Consider the following 15,893-nt stretch of genomic DNA (forward strand, 5'->3'; position numbering starts at 1 on the left):
CCACGTTCCAATGGAGGAATCTCTGGCAAACTCCGATATACCGGAGCCCTGTTGAATCTGGATGGGAATCTGGATGAGTTTAGGGCGAGGGGTCCAGCATCCAGCTCGGAGATCCTTTAGCAAATCCCACCGTTCACCGGCTGCGGAATTACTATATCAACAACCCCTCAAAATTTCAGCTCGATTCGACCACTCAAACTCCGAGAAACGTCCAATGAGTACATCAATTTTCGGATTTGTTTTCTACGCGAAGAATCTGACCCGAGTTCATCTTTTTGATGAACGGGTTATCGGACGTCCTTTTTGAAGGATTTTTTTTCCAAAGTATTGTGTTTTGTTCACAAACACGTGCCCGCAAATTTTGATCCTTTTCCGAGGAGATCTTCACCGTCACGTCAGTGTCAAACCAGCCGGACAACGTTGCTCCACGGTTGCCGACCTGTGCTAGACAGGTCGTCGCTCTGTCGAGTCGAGGTCAACCTCATTGGATCATCAATCCGACAAGCCGACCATGAGTTCGGCATGGCGAAGTCTAAGTCATCACTAACATCATCGCCCCACCGATTACACAGGGCGGGCATATCAGCGTCGCCCCGCGGTCACTTCGTCAAGCTGACATCATCCGCGTCACAAACTTTGACCTGCGTCGGCATTATCGTAGTACATTTGGCAAACGGGTGCACACACCTCCTGTGAGCTGGGCCGGCCCATGTAAAGTTTTCCTCTTCGGATTTTAACCCGCAAAAACTAGGCGGGTAACGGGATCGAACTAGACACCTCACCGTTCGAAGGAAGCACAATAACCACCTGGCTATCTAACCCGCTTGTGCACAATTATGCTGTTTCTTCCTTTTATTTCTTTCTTTAGTTCAGTTTTTCTTTTTTCTTGTTTGTTTTACTTTTTTGTTTTCTTAAATGGATGTTTTTTTCCTTAATTCATGTTTTTTTAATTAGATGAACTTTTTTTCAAATTCGATGTTTTTTTAAATTCAATGAACTTTTTTAAAATAAGATGAACTTTTTTCAAATTTGATTATTTTTTCCAAATCCGATGAACCTTTTTCAAATTCAATGAACTTTTTCAAATTAGATGTTTTTTTCAAATCCAATGAACTTTTTTTGATTTTGATGATTTTTTTTCAAATCCAATGAACTTATTTCAAATTTGATGATTTTTTCAAATCTGAAGATTTTTTTTCCAAAATCGATGAACTTTTTTCAAATTTGTGAATTTTTCCCAAATTCACGAGCTTCCTTTTCAAATCATTGAACTTTTAAATTTTTTTCAAATTCGTTTAAAATTTTCAATATTCAATGGTCAGGAAAAGATCCGAGACGAGCGATCTGACTGCGACTAGCGATCCGGCTGCTTGTGCGCTTATGGGGCCGGCCGAGCTGGCAGCGCGTGTGAGCGAGCGCCAGCGGGCGAACTGGCGCCTGAAGCGCCAATTAGGAGCTTCTAAAAAGAAAGGAGCTCCCCATTTTTTCACATCCTCCTTTCGTTTTCTCTTCTGTCGAGGCTTTCACACCTATTCCCTCCGTTCCAAAATAGGGTCATCTATTTTGGAACGGAGGGAGTATGTTTTTTTACAATGCTTTCACACCCTTCTCAGTTTCACACCGTGGGGCCTGGTGGGGCGAGGGGTAAAAACCCTGCTCTGTTTCACACTGTGGTGAGCGTGTGCCCCACCCACCCGCGGCCCACCCGCCAGACAGACAGGGACGACACGGCAGAGCGCGGACACCCACACCCACCACACGAACAGTAACAAAATTCAAAATCCCGAATCCCCCCGAAAATTCGAACCGTCCCGCCCACCCCACGCGCACGCCCCAAAATTTTCGGCTCCGGGCACCCCCTCCCGCCCGCTATTTCCATCGCCGCCCGCCCGCTCCAGTTCTAAAACCCCCAGCCCTCCCCCCTCCCCTCCCACCCCCATTCCAATCCCCAAACCCCCAGCCGCCGAAGCCCCTCCCCCCTCCATCCCAGATCCGGACACTCCCCCGGAACCCTAGCCGCCGCACGCGACCCCATGGCGCCGCCGAGCTCGCCGCCCTCGGCCGCCGCGCCCGCGCGGTCCTCCTCGCGCAAGCGCTCCGCCTCCGCCAAGGCCGCCGCGCCCGAGGAGGCCACGGTCACCAAGCGCCCGCGCAAGGGCACCACGTCCGGCAAGAAGAAGCCGGCGGGCAAGAAGAAGCAGCAGAAGGCGACCAAGGCGCCGCGGGAGAAGAAGGCGAAGGCGGAGGAGAGGCCGGCGCCGGAGGACGAGGTGTGCGCGGAGGAGCCCGACGAGGAGGAGCTGGCCCTCGGGGAGGAGGACGAGTCCTCCGCCTCCGGCGAGCAGGAGGGGCAGGCGGCGGCCAAGAGGCGCGTGGCGCAGCCGTCCAAGAAGGCCCGGAACGTCGCCGCCGGCGACAAGGAGCCCGAGTTCCTCGGCGAGCCCGTCCCCGCCGACGAGGCCCGCGCCAAGTGGCCCCAGCGCTACCAGCGCGGCGCTCCCAAGAGGTGCGTGCGCCGCCCGTCCCGGATCAGATCCCCGGCTTTGCATTTTTCTTGGTTGTTGAGCCTTGTGTGCTTGTCCTCGCAGGCCGGAGGATGAGGAGGACATGAAGGCGCGCGTCCACTACCGCTCTGCCATGGTCGACGGCGTGGTCTACGCGCTGGGCGACGACGTCTACGTCATGGTAAAAGATCGGCTCCACACCTTCCTACCATAAAAGTGCCTGCTTTCCTCCGTGAAACTGTACTTGGGTTCTGATGCTTGGTTCGTTCAACGGAGCAAGACGGAAAGCCCCGTTTTTTTTTTTGTAAAATAATTTAGTAATTGCTCCACTGCTAAGGCCTGCCACGCATAAAAATGCTCCTGATAGGATTTGAAATGGATGCACTCTAGAATACTCAGATTTTCTTACAAAATGTCTTTCCATTTCTGGCATTAAGATTTTTCTGATTATACAATGGATGCTCTAAATGTTGCTTAAGGTGGATCTGGTTGGCAAAGTTTGCACTACTTGTTTTCACATTGTTCTTCACTGTAAACTGAAGTATTGGGCAGAAAATGTATAACAACCAGATAGTTGAGCTCTTGTATTTTTACCCTGCTTCAGTAATCACTTCCTATCTTAAATTGTGATTTGTTTATTGCCATTTATAGGCTGGGGAAAACGAGGCTGATTACATTGGCCGAATAACTGAGTTCTTTGAGGGTGTTGACAAGACCAGCTACTTCACCTGCCGTTGGTACTTCCGTCCAGAGGACACGGTGTGTATTGATTGAGCATTGTTGTAGTATGCATCCTCTGCACTAATGCCTGGCTAGCTTATAACAACAGTTATCTTGCAGGTCATATCTAGAGCCAAATTTGTCAATGATCACACACATGACCCAAAGCGTGTCTTTCTCTCCGAGGAAAAGAATGATAATCCACTTGACTGCATCATATCGAAGGTCAAGATAATCCATGTTGATCCCAATGTAGGTGCCCCTGTTCAAAACTTTGTTAAGTGTGAATGTGCCATTGATACATTGTTTCTCACTGTATGTTCTCCTTGATTTCAGATGGACCCTGCAGCCAAGGCCAAACTGGTGGCTCGCACTGACTTATACTATGACATGTCATATACTGTTGCTTATTCTACATTTGCTAACATCCCATCAGGTAATTGCAGTTTCTTGCTTACATTATTTGCACATGGCATTGCTCTTACACAAACTAGTTATTGATCTGTGCATTGTGTGCTGCTGCTGCTGCTGCATGTTTCACACACTATTTTTTACTTATTTTAGCTTCTCCAGAGTTCATTGCAAGGGGTGCTTTGGTTTTCAGTTATCTCATAAGCCTTGAAAAAAATAATAAAAAGAAATTCTACCATTCCTTGGTGATTGTAATCATGTCTGGTTCTAAGTTTCGTCACTTCAACTTGTACAGTCAACTTTCCACATATGCTGCTGAGCTAAAATTTCTATGATCCTCCAATGTTAAATCTAATCCAAGTTGTTTAACTCGTGATCTAAAAAATGATTACTTTATGACTAAATAGTTTATTAGTGACAGCTAAACTGGTTGACTGATTATTTACTCTCAGAATTTAAATGATTGATTTGCCCCTGTATTCTTCCATCTTATGATCAATATTCACTTTGCAATTTGCATTTTCTGTAGACACCACAGAGAATTCTGGTATTTCTACTGATGCTGATTCAGAGAATGGGGCCCCAGTAAAAACGGCATCCCTCCTTGACCTGTATTCTGGTTGTGGTGGGATGTCAACAGGGCTGTGCTTGGGTTCAGCGCTTGCTGGCCTCAAACTTGAAACAGTAATAACCCTGCCCAACATTTTGTTTAAGACTGTTTTTGTCATTTCTCAGCACTAACTGCTCTATTTCTTCTTCATAGAAATGGGCTGTTGACCTGAACAGCTTTGCATGCAAGAGCCTTAAATATAACCATCCCAAAACAGAGGTGTGGCTTGTAAATTTCATTCTTAGATTCTAGTATTTGTTCTTTAGACCTGGTATGAAAGATCTTTATCTCTGATTGTAGGTTCGAAATGAAAAAGCCGAGGATTTTCTTGCACTTCTTAAGGAATGGGCGATTCTATGTGACAAATATGTCCATAGCAATGATTCTGATGTGGCAGAACCTGTAGAGGAAGAGGAAGATGATGAGCCTCTTGGAAAGGACGAGTTTGTGGTTGAAAAGCTACTTGAGATCTGCTATGGTGGCACTGGGAGGAAAAATGGAATCCATTTTAAGGTGCTAATGCCATTCTCTTTGGCCTTCCCCTTGTGGTAGTGTTAGTACCTGTGGTTTTTATGCATAGATCAAATTATCTAATATAATCTGTTACAGGTTCAATGGAAAGGATATGGCCCAGAAGAGGATACCTGGGAGCCCATAGAAAACCTGAGGTAGGTACCTCATTTGCTGTATGCTCACAGCATTTTAATTTCAGTTTGCAGTGCACTGACTTTTGTTTTGTACCCAGTGACTGCCCATTGAAAATTAAAGAGTTTGTGCAAGAAGGGTACAGGCGAAACATTCTACCCCAGCCTGTGAGTAACTTTTCTTCTCTCAGTTTTTTAGTTCCACTCCAGATTGTCTGATTCCATTTACTTGTGCTGTCAAAATCCACAGGGTCAGGTTGATGTTATTTGTGGTGGCCCGCCCTGCCAAGGGATAAGTGGGTTCAACCGATTTAGAAACCGTGATAACCCTTTAGAAGATGAGAAAAATCAACAAATGGTTACCTACATGGACATTGTCTCTTATCTGCAACCAAAGTTCGTCCTGATGGAGAATGTGGTGGACATTCTGAAATTTGCTGATGGCTATCTTGGAAGATATGCATTGAGCTGTCTTGTATCTCTGAACTACCAAGCCCGCCTTGGAATGATGGTAGCTGGTTGCTACGGGCTTCCTCAGTTCAGAATGCGTGTGTTCCTTTGGGGAGCTCTCCCTACCATGGTTTGTTCTGTTTCTTTGTCACTATTTCTGCTACAAATATGTTGCCTCGTGGAGTGATCTGACGTATTTTGCCTGCCAGGTCCTCCCAAAGTATCCTCTCCCTACTCATGATGTAGTTGTACGTGGTGGTGCTCCAAATGCTTTCTCGGTAAGTCTGATCACAAATTTAATGAAATGAATTGGGAGAAAGGTAAATCTGCTGACTAGCTTGTTTCATTTGCAGCAAAGCATTGTTGCATATGATGAGACGCAAAGACCGACCTTGAAGAAAGCTCTCCTTCTTGGTGATGCCATTTCAGATTTGCCCAAGGCAAGTGCTTTCTTCCCTTGTTCATTTCTGCCTCTTCTACATTTGTTCTTACGTCCATTATTATGCAGGTAGACAACTATCAACCTCATGAGGTAATTGAATATGGTGGTCAACCCAAGACTGACTTCCAGCGCTACATACGACTTAGTCGTAAAGGTAATACATATAGCTCTACCAATAATATGAATTTCTTCTTCTTACTTTGTAAAGGGCCTTTCCTTTTTCATTTCAGATCTTATTTCCTGTCTTATGCCTGTATATGTATAGTGAATTTTGTTCCTGCTGCTTCAAATTTTCAGATATGTTGGACTATTCATTTGGTGATGCCACTTGTCCTGAAGAAGGAAAGCTCTTGGACCACCAGCCTTTGAGGCTAAACCAAGATGACTATGACCGTGTCCAGCAGATTCCGATAAAGAAGGTAGGTGACTGAATAGTTTCAGTGCTTGTTCTCCCACTTTGCCTTCTGTGTGACCATGCTGTACCTTTCTTCCAGGGAGCGAATTTCCGTGACTTGCCAGGAGTCAAGGTCGGAGCGAATAACATTGTGGAGTGGGATCCAGAAGTTGAGCGTGTCTACCTCAAGTCCGGCAAACCTTTGGTACAGATTCTACTGCCTAATTCCTCTTTGAATGTTTGTATGCTGGTGCAAATTCTGTTACACGGCCTAGGATGCTACCTGAACATAGGAGTATAGGACAACTGCTGCTAGCAATGAAAGTTACAATGCACAATTTGCTTAAATGCTAGCTTGTTCATGTGCACAGGTTCCTGACTATGCAATGTCCTTCATCAAGGGCAGATCACCAAAGTAAGTGCCTTTAAAATGTCTTCTTTTATTTCTCCATTTCTCCAACTGTACTGTGTTACTACATCTTCTGTTACTCACACAATGTGTTACGATGTTTTTGCAGGCCGTTTGGTCGGTTGTGGTGGGATGAGACAGTTCCCACGGTCGTGACCAGAGCAGAGCCGCATAACCAGGTCAGTTTTGGCACAACTTCCAACGCTGTCTGCAATCAGTTTTGTGCTTGTTGCTTAGTTTGTTTGTGCTGCCTGCAGATCATACTGCACCCGAATCAGGGACGCGTTTTGACTGTCCGTGAGAACGCAAGGCTTCAGGGTTTCCCCGATTACTACCGGATGTACGGTCCCATGAAGGAGAAGTAAGTTCCCCTATGCTGTTCAAAATTGAAAACTGAGACCAGTTCTGAAAACTGAGACAGAAACTGAAAGAACTCGATGATGGTTGCAGGTACATCCAAGTGGGAAACGCGGTGGCTGTCCCTGTTGCGCGGGCACTGGGCTACTCTTTGGGCCGAGCGTACCAGGGCGAGGTGGATGCGGGGTATGATGCGCTGTTTGTTCTTCCTGACAGCTTCACCAACATCGGACAGACCGGTGCGAGGGCAAGGGCCTCCTCCGTTGGCACCCCTGCAGGCGAGGTTGTCGAGCAGTAGAACAGAGCCTATCTGTTGTGTTATGTGGGGTGGGGGTTCGAGTCTAGTCCATTTGTCGCGGGAACTAAATTGCTGCAGCATGTAAGGATTGCTCGAGTTGTTACCGTTTGTCGCTGGTTGAACTTGTGATCGTTGAGATCCTTGGTCTTAGATGAAGAAACTAGTAGTATGTTGTTCCATTGTTGCTACCCATTGACAATTATTATTGTCTGTTGCTCCATCACTGGAATTGGTCTGGTGTATGTGAGATTTGTTCTATTTGCTGGAAATTCACCGGCAGTTAAAGTTATGTGAAGCTCAAATTGTAGATTTGGGCATGGAAGGATAGTTGATAAGCACAAAGTTAATGTGGGGCTTCTACTTTTTGAAATGCAAAGTTAATGGTTAGTACAAAGTCAAATCATATCTAACATATCTGTATGAAAAGAAAGAGTAGAAAAGGCAGAAAAGTGCAAAAAAAGAAGTCTTCTGTTTTTCAAAATATATGGGTAAAAAAAGGAAAGAAAACACCAGAGGGAGGTTTGAACCTGCAGTTCTACATTAGATAGAACATTTAGTGATTCTTCTATTAGAAACAACATTAGGCTTTATCTAAAATTAAAAAGATGGAAAAACATGGCACTGTTGATAGGACGCATGCCTCTTGCAGATCGGAGCTACAACCGTGATCCTAGGTGTTGTCGTCTTTAATGAATCAACCGTTTCAATCCGGAACTCTATCGCCGAGTCGTTAAATTTTTTAATTTAAAATAAAGATACAAAAAGGACATCATGTGTCCAGCAATTATGAAGGGAAAACAATAGACAATACAGTAAAAATTCAACAAAATGCAAAACGGTTAATAAAACTTGCAAAAAACCATACACATAGAAATCTCTCCATGCCGCGGTCTGATGTACGAGGACAAAGAGTGGAACATTTTGCAGTTTTGCCCCTCAAACTCCTCTGGGTCTCGCAATGCCGCCCCCCTGCGCTCGCCGCCTCGCCGCCCACTGGCACTGGGTCGTCGGCGCCCTCGCCGGCGACGAGGCCCTCGACTTCTCCCTCATCAAAGGTAACGCCGTGTCCGAAGAGGATCCCTTGCGTACCCCGTTCGTCTCCACGCTGTCGGTCATCTCACCTAGGGTTAGCTATCGGTGCTCCGCAGCGCTGGTGGGCGCCTCGCCGGAGCCCCTCGCGGGCGCGCCGGAGGCAACGCGGGAGAGGCTCGCGCTCCGATGCCTGCGGGAGGTCGCCGCCCAGGGCGAGGCCCCGTCTGCGGCTGCGGCGGCGGCGGCGGGGGGCAGGACGATGCTTAGGGTTGATGCCGCCCGCTCCTGCGAGGAGTTGCTGCTCGAGCTGCTCGGACAGGTATGCGTTGCTTTTGTTACCACGTGCACTCTTTCTGGTTGTTCAGAGCTTCAGATTTTTGATTTACCTTTTGTCACTGAAGTAATATACGTGTAGTGGAGCGTTTGAAGTTTCATCCAGGTAGAAATTATAGCATATCACGGGCTCATGGCATTTGGATAGAGTATCTGATTGCAGCCACACATTATCGTTTATCACAGTGAGTTGAAATAAAATAAAACCAGGGAAGTTTGCACAATTTGCATTTTGCGATACAAATTGGATTTGTATTTCCTGGCGCTGATTAGGTGTTGTTCACCGAGCCATTGCTATAGTTCACCAATGTTGCTACGCTAGATGATGTTATTATTTGAGCTCATGTTTTCTTGTGATATGAAACATGATATATCCCTCGGCAATTATGTCTCAAGTCCTGCCAAGTGCCAATGGTATTCTAGCTAGTTATAAGTTTACGATGTCCCCAAAGATCAAAATAGCATCACTTTACAGATTAATAAATTCTTCAATTTGTGTTAGGAGCAGGGATGTGGCGGATGCCATGTTAGATATTTGCATCAGATAATTATGCATGTGTTCTAACAGCTACACATTTTTTTGTGACTAAGCTCTCCTATAATTTGGCAAAATAATCATCATATGTTTTGGTGTCTTTAATTTGTGGAAGCTAATACATACTGCAGTTTAGTTAATGCCTAGATGTTGATGTTTTTGAGGTTTTGCTTTACATGAATGTAACATCTGCAGGTTGGTAGTTCAGGAAGCTTGGAGAAAGATACGGTTTCGCCTTTTATCAACGATATACAAAAGTTTATATGTACCAAAACACCGGTTTTACCAGAAACTTCTTTTGAGTTGGTATGTGAAAACAGTTATTCTCAAAACCGAAAATAGAAAAGGACTCGATTCACTTATGATTAAGCTTCTCATTTGATGTTCAGCTTAGAGAAGTGAACCCAGAGATCGCATCTATGGTCCCACCGTCCCCAGTGGAGCAGGGTGGCAAGAACAATGGTAATGACCAGTTGTTCTGCAGCATCAGCCCGGATCATGTAAATACAGAGAGGCATCGGTGCCATACAGATAGTTCGGATTTTCAGCGACAGAAGGATCCTATGGAGCGAACTCCAGATTTGCATGAACCATCTAGGCTGTACAATCGCCCTCAAGAAGATACCATTGGTGTCAGTGTCAGGTCCGCACAAACGAGTCCAAGTAAAGATAGTAGAAACACGTCCATTACAGCTGAGCCTACTTCAGCTAGCTGCAGTGCTGATTTGCTCCGAAGTAAGGCTAAACTTATGTCAAAGCAGGATGCGGTGGAGACTACCATGTCCCAAGAAAAAAGTCCAACTGCCATTCTTCAGCGAGAATCCTGTGGAGACAAGTACAGAAATCCATGCCACGATAATGATGGAGAGAGACCACATGGTGATGACACCAACATTCATTTATCAAAGAATCTCAGTCATGAAGGATTGACCATGCAGGCTATGGTGGCTCCAGATTCTGACAGAACTAATGCTTTACGGACAAATACATCTGAAACAAATCACTTGCCTGAGTTTGTTGCTGCAGATGTTACAGGCGTGATGACAGAATTACATGGCAGAAAAACCCAAAGGAATTCACCGCAACATGACAGTGGCGAGACAGCAGTTCAAGTTCGGGATGAGGGTAGTGCCGGGATTCAGCCAGTGGAAAAGGATCCTGGTCATAATGAACTGAATCTGCAAACTGCCGGTGTTGTACCTTCTGTTAGCTGCAACAGGGCTGTTCAAGGAGATAAATCTGAAACCAACCTTCAACAAGAGAATGCTACAGGGCATTCTAAAATATTTGAGGAGAAGAATGACGATAAGGCTCATCTCGAGGTCAGTTGTGCTGACAAAGCTAATCCAGCACTACTTGATGATGTCAACATCTTGGAAAATAATACATCCGGTGGTAGGCAGACTGCTCTAGATTCTCCTTGCTGCAATGTGCCCTCCTCTAGTCAGGATAAAGATGCCAATGGTTCCATCAAGGGCCTTACGGAGCAAGATTTGTGCATAAAATGTGGTAAAGATGGACAGTTGCTGAAATGTAGCAGCTGCTCATTAGCCGCCCATGATGGCTGTTTTGGTTCACCAGTGACTTTTGATGCTTCTGGCCAGTTTCATTGCCCTGTATGCTTCTATACTAAAGCTACCGAAGCATATCAAAAGGCTAAAAATGCATATTTGGAAGCTAGGAAGAACCTATCTTCTTTCCTTGGCACAAAGCAATTCCCAAAGTTACATGAACAATCTACTGGAAAACAACAAACAGCTACCAACAGCAAGGATCAATTGAATGAGTGTAATACATCCAAAAGGCAAGGTAACCATCAATCTGAAGCGGATAATCTTTCTCATATGGATGAAGAACCTAGTCTGCAGAGGAATAAGCAGAGAACAAATGATACAAGTGTTGCTTGTCCTGAGGGTCAGTTGAATGGGTGTAATACATCCGAAAGGCAAGGTAACCATCAGTCTGAAGCTGACAACCTTTCTCATAAGGATGAAGAACCTGGTGAGCAGAGGAAGAAGCAGAAAACAAATGATACAAGTGATGCATGTCCTGAGGAGGATCAGTTGAATGGGTGTAATACTCCCAAAAGGCAAGGTAACAATAAGTCTGATGCATATAACCTTTCTCATAAGGATCTAGAACCTGGTCAGCAGAGGAAGAAGCAGAAGACAAATGCGACAAGTGATGCTTGTCGTGAGGATGTAGTCACTGAAAAGGCATCTTTTGGTCTGAATTCTAATATTGCACCAAATAAAGATTCTGTACTCCAAAATAAAAGAAAACAAGTTCATGTTACAGAGCATGAGCAGTCTGTGGAAAATGCAGAAGCTCATGAAGATGGTAACAACAATTCATTTTGTGAACCGCAACATTCATCTCAGAACAGATGTAGCCCTGTTGTCAATCAGAATGTTGAGGCTGACAAACATGTCAGTCTTACAAATTCTCATGAGTGTGAAAGTTCTGATGAAATAGAAGCTACGTCTTCAAATGATTCCGGCAAGCAGTCGTCACCCCCTTGGCGAAACATGAGACACCGCAAAGCAAAATTTCAAGAAAAGGAGACGGTAGTATCAGAAAATTCTAAAAAGGCATTGGGATGCCAGGATCAGCACATGCCTTCACCATCAAGGAAACGGAAGTATGCATATCCACCCAAGCGTTAGTAAGTGTTAGGACTGGGCTTCATAAACACTGATTTTCCTGATTCTATTCTTTGGAAATGTCTTTGAGACTGATTAACCTAGAATTATGTAACATTGAACATCTTTTTAGACTTGTGATAAATAGAGTTGTAGGGTGGATGTTTGTGAGATCAAACCTACTGAGTTCCAGTGCTCTTGCACAAGCACTTCCTATTATTCGAAGTTCTTAGTTCAGCACCATAGATAATATGGTGCTAATTAGCTTCGCGATGATCGAAACTTTAGGAGATGTTGTACCTCTAGAGGAAGTGGCAACTCTATGTCATGATATTGATACAAGGGTAAGTTGCCTCTTTATTCATGGTTAATTTCAAATTCAAGAGCTTTTGAGAACTCATGGTCAGAATGAAGTTACATACGGGATAGCGAAGTGAAGACTGTAGTTAACTGAATATGGTACTGAATGCTGGCATATATTAAGGCACGCTATTATTTTAAAGCAGTTTGGCACAAGCACAACTGGGCATTACTCTCGTCTGCGAGACAATGCCTGCATTAACATAATCTGTACAGATAGAATGGTAGTGCAAATGTATATTTTACTATTTTTTTCCCGTATTTCATTTAGAGTAGTAATGTTTCTTAGCACAGAGTCCTATTCGGATGTTTTCCAGTTATTGTGAAATTTTCTGTATTTTGAAGTGTACAATTTAATAGCGTCTGTTTTTGTAATTCCAAAAACTGAGCCATATCTGTCTTTGCAGCTGTAATCCTCTTGCACCAGCTGGAAGGCGCTCAAAGCTCTGTTGGACAGAAGAAGAAGAGCAAGCTTTGAGGGTAAGCATACCCACCCCAGGCTGTTAAATTTCATTACTTATGCTGAAATCTTGCACGACTGAACTTTCCTTGTTACCAATGTGTATGTACTCATGCCCTTGCTAGCATACTAACATCAATTCATTGGCTATTCTGGCTCAGGATGCAATGTTAAAATTCACCCCAAAGGACGATGAGCTGATTCCATGGATTCAGATATTAGAATATGGTAGGAATGTGTTTCACAAGGCACGCCTCCCGAGTGATCTGAGAGTCAAATGGAGGAATATGAAGAAGAAATCAGAATCCTAGTATTGACTGGCACCTTATGCAGCAACTGTGCCATGCCTGCCCTAACCCATTATTACCTCCTCGAGCTAGCCACTTGTTCATCGGACACCTAATGCAGCAAAGGAGCAAGACGAGGAGGAGCTGGTGCTGGGGGTGGATATCACCTCGTCCTCGAGGGAGCAGCAGGAGTGAACGGAGCACGCGGCGGCCAAGGAGGTGTGTGGTGCAGCCACCCAAGAAAGCTGGGAACGCGTCTGGTGGTGACATGGAGCCCGATTTCCTCGGGGAGCCCTTCAACGCCGATGAGGCGCGCACCAAGTGGCCACAATGCTACCAGCGAGGCCCCGCAAAGAGGTATGTACGCCGGTGTCTGTCCTGGATCTGGTCTCCGGCTTTTCCCTTCGGTGGGTGGTCTTGTGTTGAACCGTGTACGTTGTTGCACAGACCAGATGAGCAGGAGGATGTCATGGCGCGGTGCCAATACCGCTCTGCCAAGGTTGACGACGTAGTCTACACGCGGGGCGACGACGACTATGTCATGGTAACAGATCTACTCTGCATCTCCTGTTCCCTGGCTTTCCTCTACCAGAAAAACTCCCTGCATTTTCTGATTGCAAAATAAGTGTATCTGCAGGCTAACTATGCCATGACTGGCTGCAAGCCTGTTAAAAGTGCCTGCTCACTAGCTTAGTGTGTTCTCCCTGAACTTCAAATACACCGAGGAAGTCTGGTTTCCTCCATGAAACTCATGTACTTGTATTCTGTTGATTCGTTTCTTCAATGTAGCACCGGGGAAACCCTTGTTTTTGTAAAATAATAGTAATTGCTCCGCTTGCATAGAGTAGCTACTGTTTACATCTGTATACAGATGGCTTGACACATGCATAAAAATGCTCCCGATAGGATTTGAAACGGGGTAGTTTAGAACATTTGGATATTCTTACAAAGGCTATTCATTTCTGGCATTACGATTTTTCTGATTGTATGATGGATGCTCTAAATGTTGCTTAACCTGTTCTTCACTGCAAACTTACATGAATCTATGGCTCTTTATCCAAAAAGTTCCACTTTGATTAAAATGCGTAACGACCAGATACTTGAGCTCTTATATTGCTATCACTCTTTAATAATCACTGTCTATCTTAAATCGTTGTTTTCTTTTGCCATTCACAAGCTGGGGAAAATGAGGCTGATTACATTGGCCGAATAACTGAGTTCTTTGAGGGTACCGACTGGTGCCACTACTTTATATGTCGTTGGATCTTTCGTCCAGAGGACAAGGTGCATATTGATTAAACATTGTGGTAGTATGCACTGTCTGTTCTAGATAGCATAGAACTAATAGTTATCTTGCAGGTGATATCCAGAACCAAGCTTGTCCAAATGTACGTGCGTTCTCCGTGAGGAAAGAATGATAATGTGCTCTACTGCATCCGAATGTAGGTGTATGTTCAAAACTTGGTTAGAACACGTGCGCGCGCACACACACATACATTAGTATTTGATTTGGTGAGATGTATCAAATTAATAGTCATTAGCTGAATATATAATATAATTTGATAAGATTCACCAAATCTTGTACTTTAACTGTATATGTATTCAGTTAATGGATACTAATTTAATACATATCACCAAATCAAATAAACACAATATATTAATATATTAATTCACTTATTGGCTATTAATTTCATTAGATTCACCAAATCTTGTACTTTAATGTGGTGAATCAGCTATAAAAAGCCTTGCCCATTTTGTTTGTTCTCCTCCAGAACTCACAAATCGCACAACGATCGACAACTCTCTCCTTAAACACTGCAACTGGTCAAGATGAGGGCTACACAGGTGTTGTTCCTGGCCCTCGCCTTACTCATGCTAGCATCAGGTACTCATTTGTTCGTGTAATACATTTCTGCACAGTTTCATCCAACAAATAATGGTCATGTTGTGACCATCCTTTTCTTCATGGAGATTTTGCAGATGTGGTAACAGAGGCGTCAATGGATGATAGCGTTAAAATCTTGAGGTGTGCGGCAACCAATATACCATCACCACAGCCATGTGACAACTTCACTTGCGAACTGGCATGCTTCAACCTTATAAAGTTACCCAAACAAGGCAAGTGCACTGATTTCCAATGTAAGTGCATGATATGCGAAGACACCCCTCCATTATAATGACAAATGGGTGGAAACTAGCTAAGGTAGGATGACATGTTCAATGGAATGATGCGAGGAAATCGAAAATGGTGTAGCTGTAAGGTTGTTCACTAATAAACGACATATTATGAAGAATGATGGATTTGATCTAGCTTCTTGAATGATCTAAAATTGTGAAGCTATTGCTACATAATGTTTATGTGTATTTTCTTCGGGCATATTATGTTAGAATATTTGGGCTTGGCCCAATAGCTAAATCCTAATAAATCTCAAAGGCCAATGAATAAATGCAAGAGTGGAGCTGCAATCTTTAATCCCACGCCACAAGTGGAGGTTGTGTGAGACCAACTTATATAGTGGAGTCTCCCCATGGAAATACCTAGTGGGTCTCGGATCCCAATGGACCTGAATTGAAAATAATAATTTAGAAAATTCAAAAAGAGTCAAAAATTCCTGAAGCCTTTTGGAATCAAACATGATCAGGTATTACACTTGGCGTGAAAAGTTTTGTGAAGGAATAGCTTCGAGCCTTCAACCGACTCCATGGCCAAGAAAACAAAATTGCGAGTACAAAAAGTGTGAATAGTAACTTTTATATAGTGTTGATTTTTTTCCGCCTAGAATATCATGACAGTCATTCATTCTCGAAACTTTTCACATGAGTGTAACACCCGATCATGTTTGGCTCCAAAAAGTTTCAGGAAATTTTGACTCTTTTTGGGTTTTGTATTTTTTTTTTCAATTCGGTGTATTGGCACCCGAGACCCAAAGATCAGCGTCAAGTCTCCCAACTCCATTAAGTGATGGGTATGAAGAGAGAAAAAGAACCCCACATGCGCGAGCTCG

At 44.2% G+C, this 15,893-nt stretch overlaps 2 protein-coding genes across 7 annotated transcripts; both read left to right on the forward strand.

Moving 5' to 3' along the window:
• The first annotated feature begins 1,942 nt into the window (after positions 1-1,942).
• On the forward strand, positions 1,943-7,495 carry LOC123146076 (DNA (cytosine-5)-methyltransferase 1). The gene is made up of 20 exons (XM_044565656.1): positions 1,943-2,506; positions 2,589-2,685; positions 3,156-3,263; positions 3,345-3,476; positions 3,561-3,660; positions 4,165-4,319; positions 4,399-4,464; positions 4,546-4,758; positions 4,855-4,913; positions 4,991-5,057; positions 5,140-5,469; positions 5,549-5,617; positions 5,693-5,779; positions 5,848-5,935; positions 6,079-6,200; positions 6,276-6,380; positions 6,547-6,590; positions 6,694-6,763; positions 6,842-6,945; positions 7,035-7,495. Exons 1-20 carry the CDS (start codon positions 2,034-2,036, stop codon positions 7,237-7,239), a joined length of 2,694 nt encoding a protein of 897 aa, XP_044421591.1. The 5' UTR covers positions 1,943-2,033; the 3' UTR covers positions 7,240-7,495.
• A 613-nt stretch (positions 7,496-8,108) lies between these two features.
• Positions 8,109-15,240, forward strand: LOC123146077 (uncharacterized). 6 transcript variants are annotated; one of them, XM_044565662.1, is made up of 11 exons: positions 8,109-8,294; positions 8,371-8,590; positions 9,335-9,445; positions 9,529-11,780; positions 12,549-12,621; positions 12,763-13,245; positions 13,336-13,432; positions 14,066-14,172; positions 14,248-14,330; positions 14,661-14,773; positions 14,869-15,240. In XM_044565662.1, exons 1-6 carry the CDS (start codon positions 8,134-8,136, stop codon positions 12,910-12,912), a joined length of 2,967 nt encoding a protein of 988 aa, XP_044421597.1. In that variant the 5' UTR covers positions 8,109-8,133; the 3' UTR covers positions 12,913-13,245; positions 13,336-13,432; positions 14,066-14,172; positions 14,248-14,330; positions 14,661-14,773; positions 14,869-15,240. The 6 variants fall into 6 exon arrangements, with proteins under 6 accessions (XP_044421597.1, XP_044421596.1, XP_044421594.1 ...); XM_044565661.1 differs by having other exon boundaries at positions 8,110-8,294; positions 9,529-11,804; positions 13,526-14,172; positions 14,248-14,336; XM_044565659.1 differs by having other exon boundaries at positions 8,110-8,294; positions 9,529-11,804; positions 13,526-14,172.
• Positions 15,241-15,893: the final 653 nt, after the last annotated feature.

Source organism: Triticum aestivum, chromosome 6D (genome assembly GCF_018294505.1).
Source record: "Triticum aestivum cultivar Chinese Spring chromosome 6D, IWGSC CS RefSeq v2.1, whole genome shotgun sequence".
Classification (NCBI taxonomy): domain Eukaryota; kingdom Viridiplantae; phylum Streptophyta; class Magnoliopsida; order Poales; family Poaceae; genus Triticum; species Triticum aestivum.

Bases quoted from the DNA above. Each gene is read 5' to 3' on its own strand.
- LOC123146076 (XM_044565656.1), top strand. From the start codon at position 2,034: ATGGCGCCGCCGAGCTCGCCGCCCTCGGCCGCCGCGCCCGCGCGGTCC. The intron at 6,381-6,546 runs GTACAGATTCTA...TCATGTGCACAG, and splicing joins TCAAGTCCGGCAAACCTTTG to GTTCCTGACTATGCAATGTC. The intron at 6,764-6,841 runs GTCAGTTTTGGC...TGCTGCCTGCAG, and splicing joins GAGCAGAGCCGCATAACCAG to ATCATACTGCACCCGAATCA.
- LOC123146077 (XM_044565661.1), top strand. From the start codon at position 8,134: ATGTACGAGGACAAAGAGTGGAACATTTTGCAGTTTTGCCCCTCAAAC. The intron at 8,295-8,370 runs GTAACGCCGTGT...ACCTAGGGTTAG, and splicing joins CGACTTCTCCCTCATCAAAG to CTATCGGTGCTCCGCAGCGC. The intron at 8,591-9,334 runs GTATGCGTTGCT...TAACATCTGCAG, and splicing joins TGCTCGAGCTGCTCGGACAG to GTTGGTAGTTCAGGAAGCTT.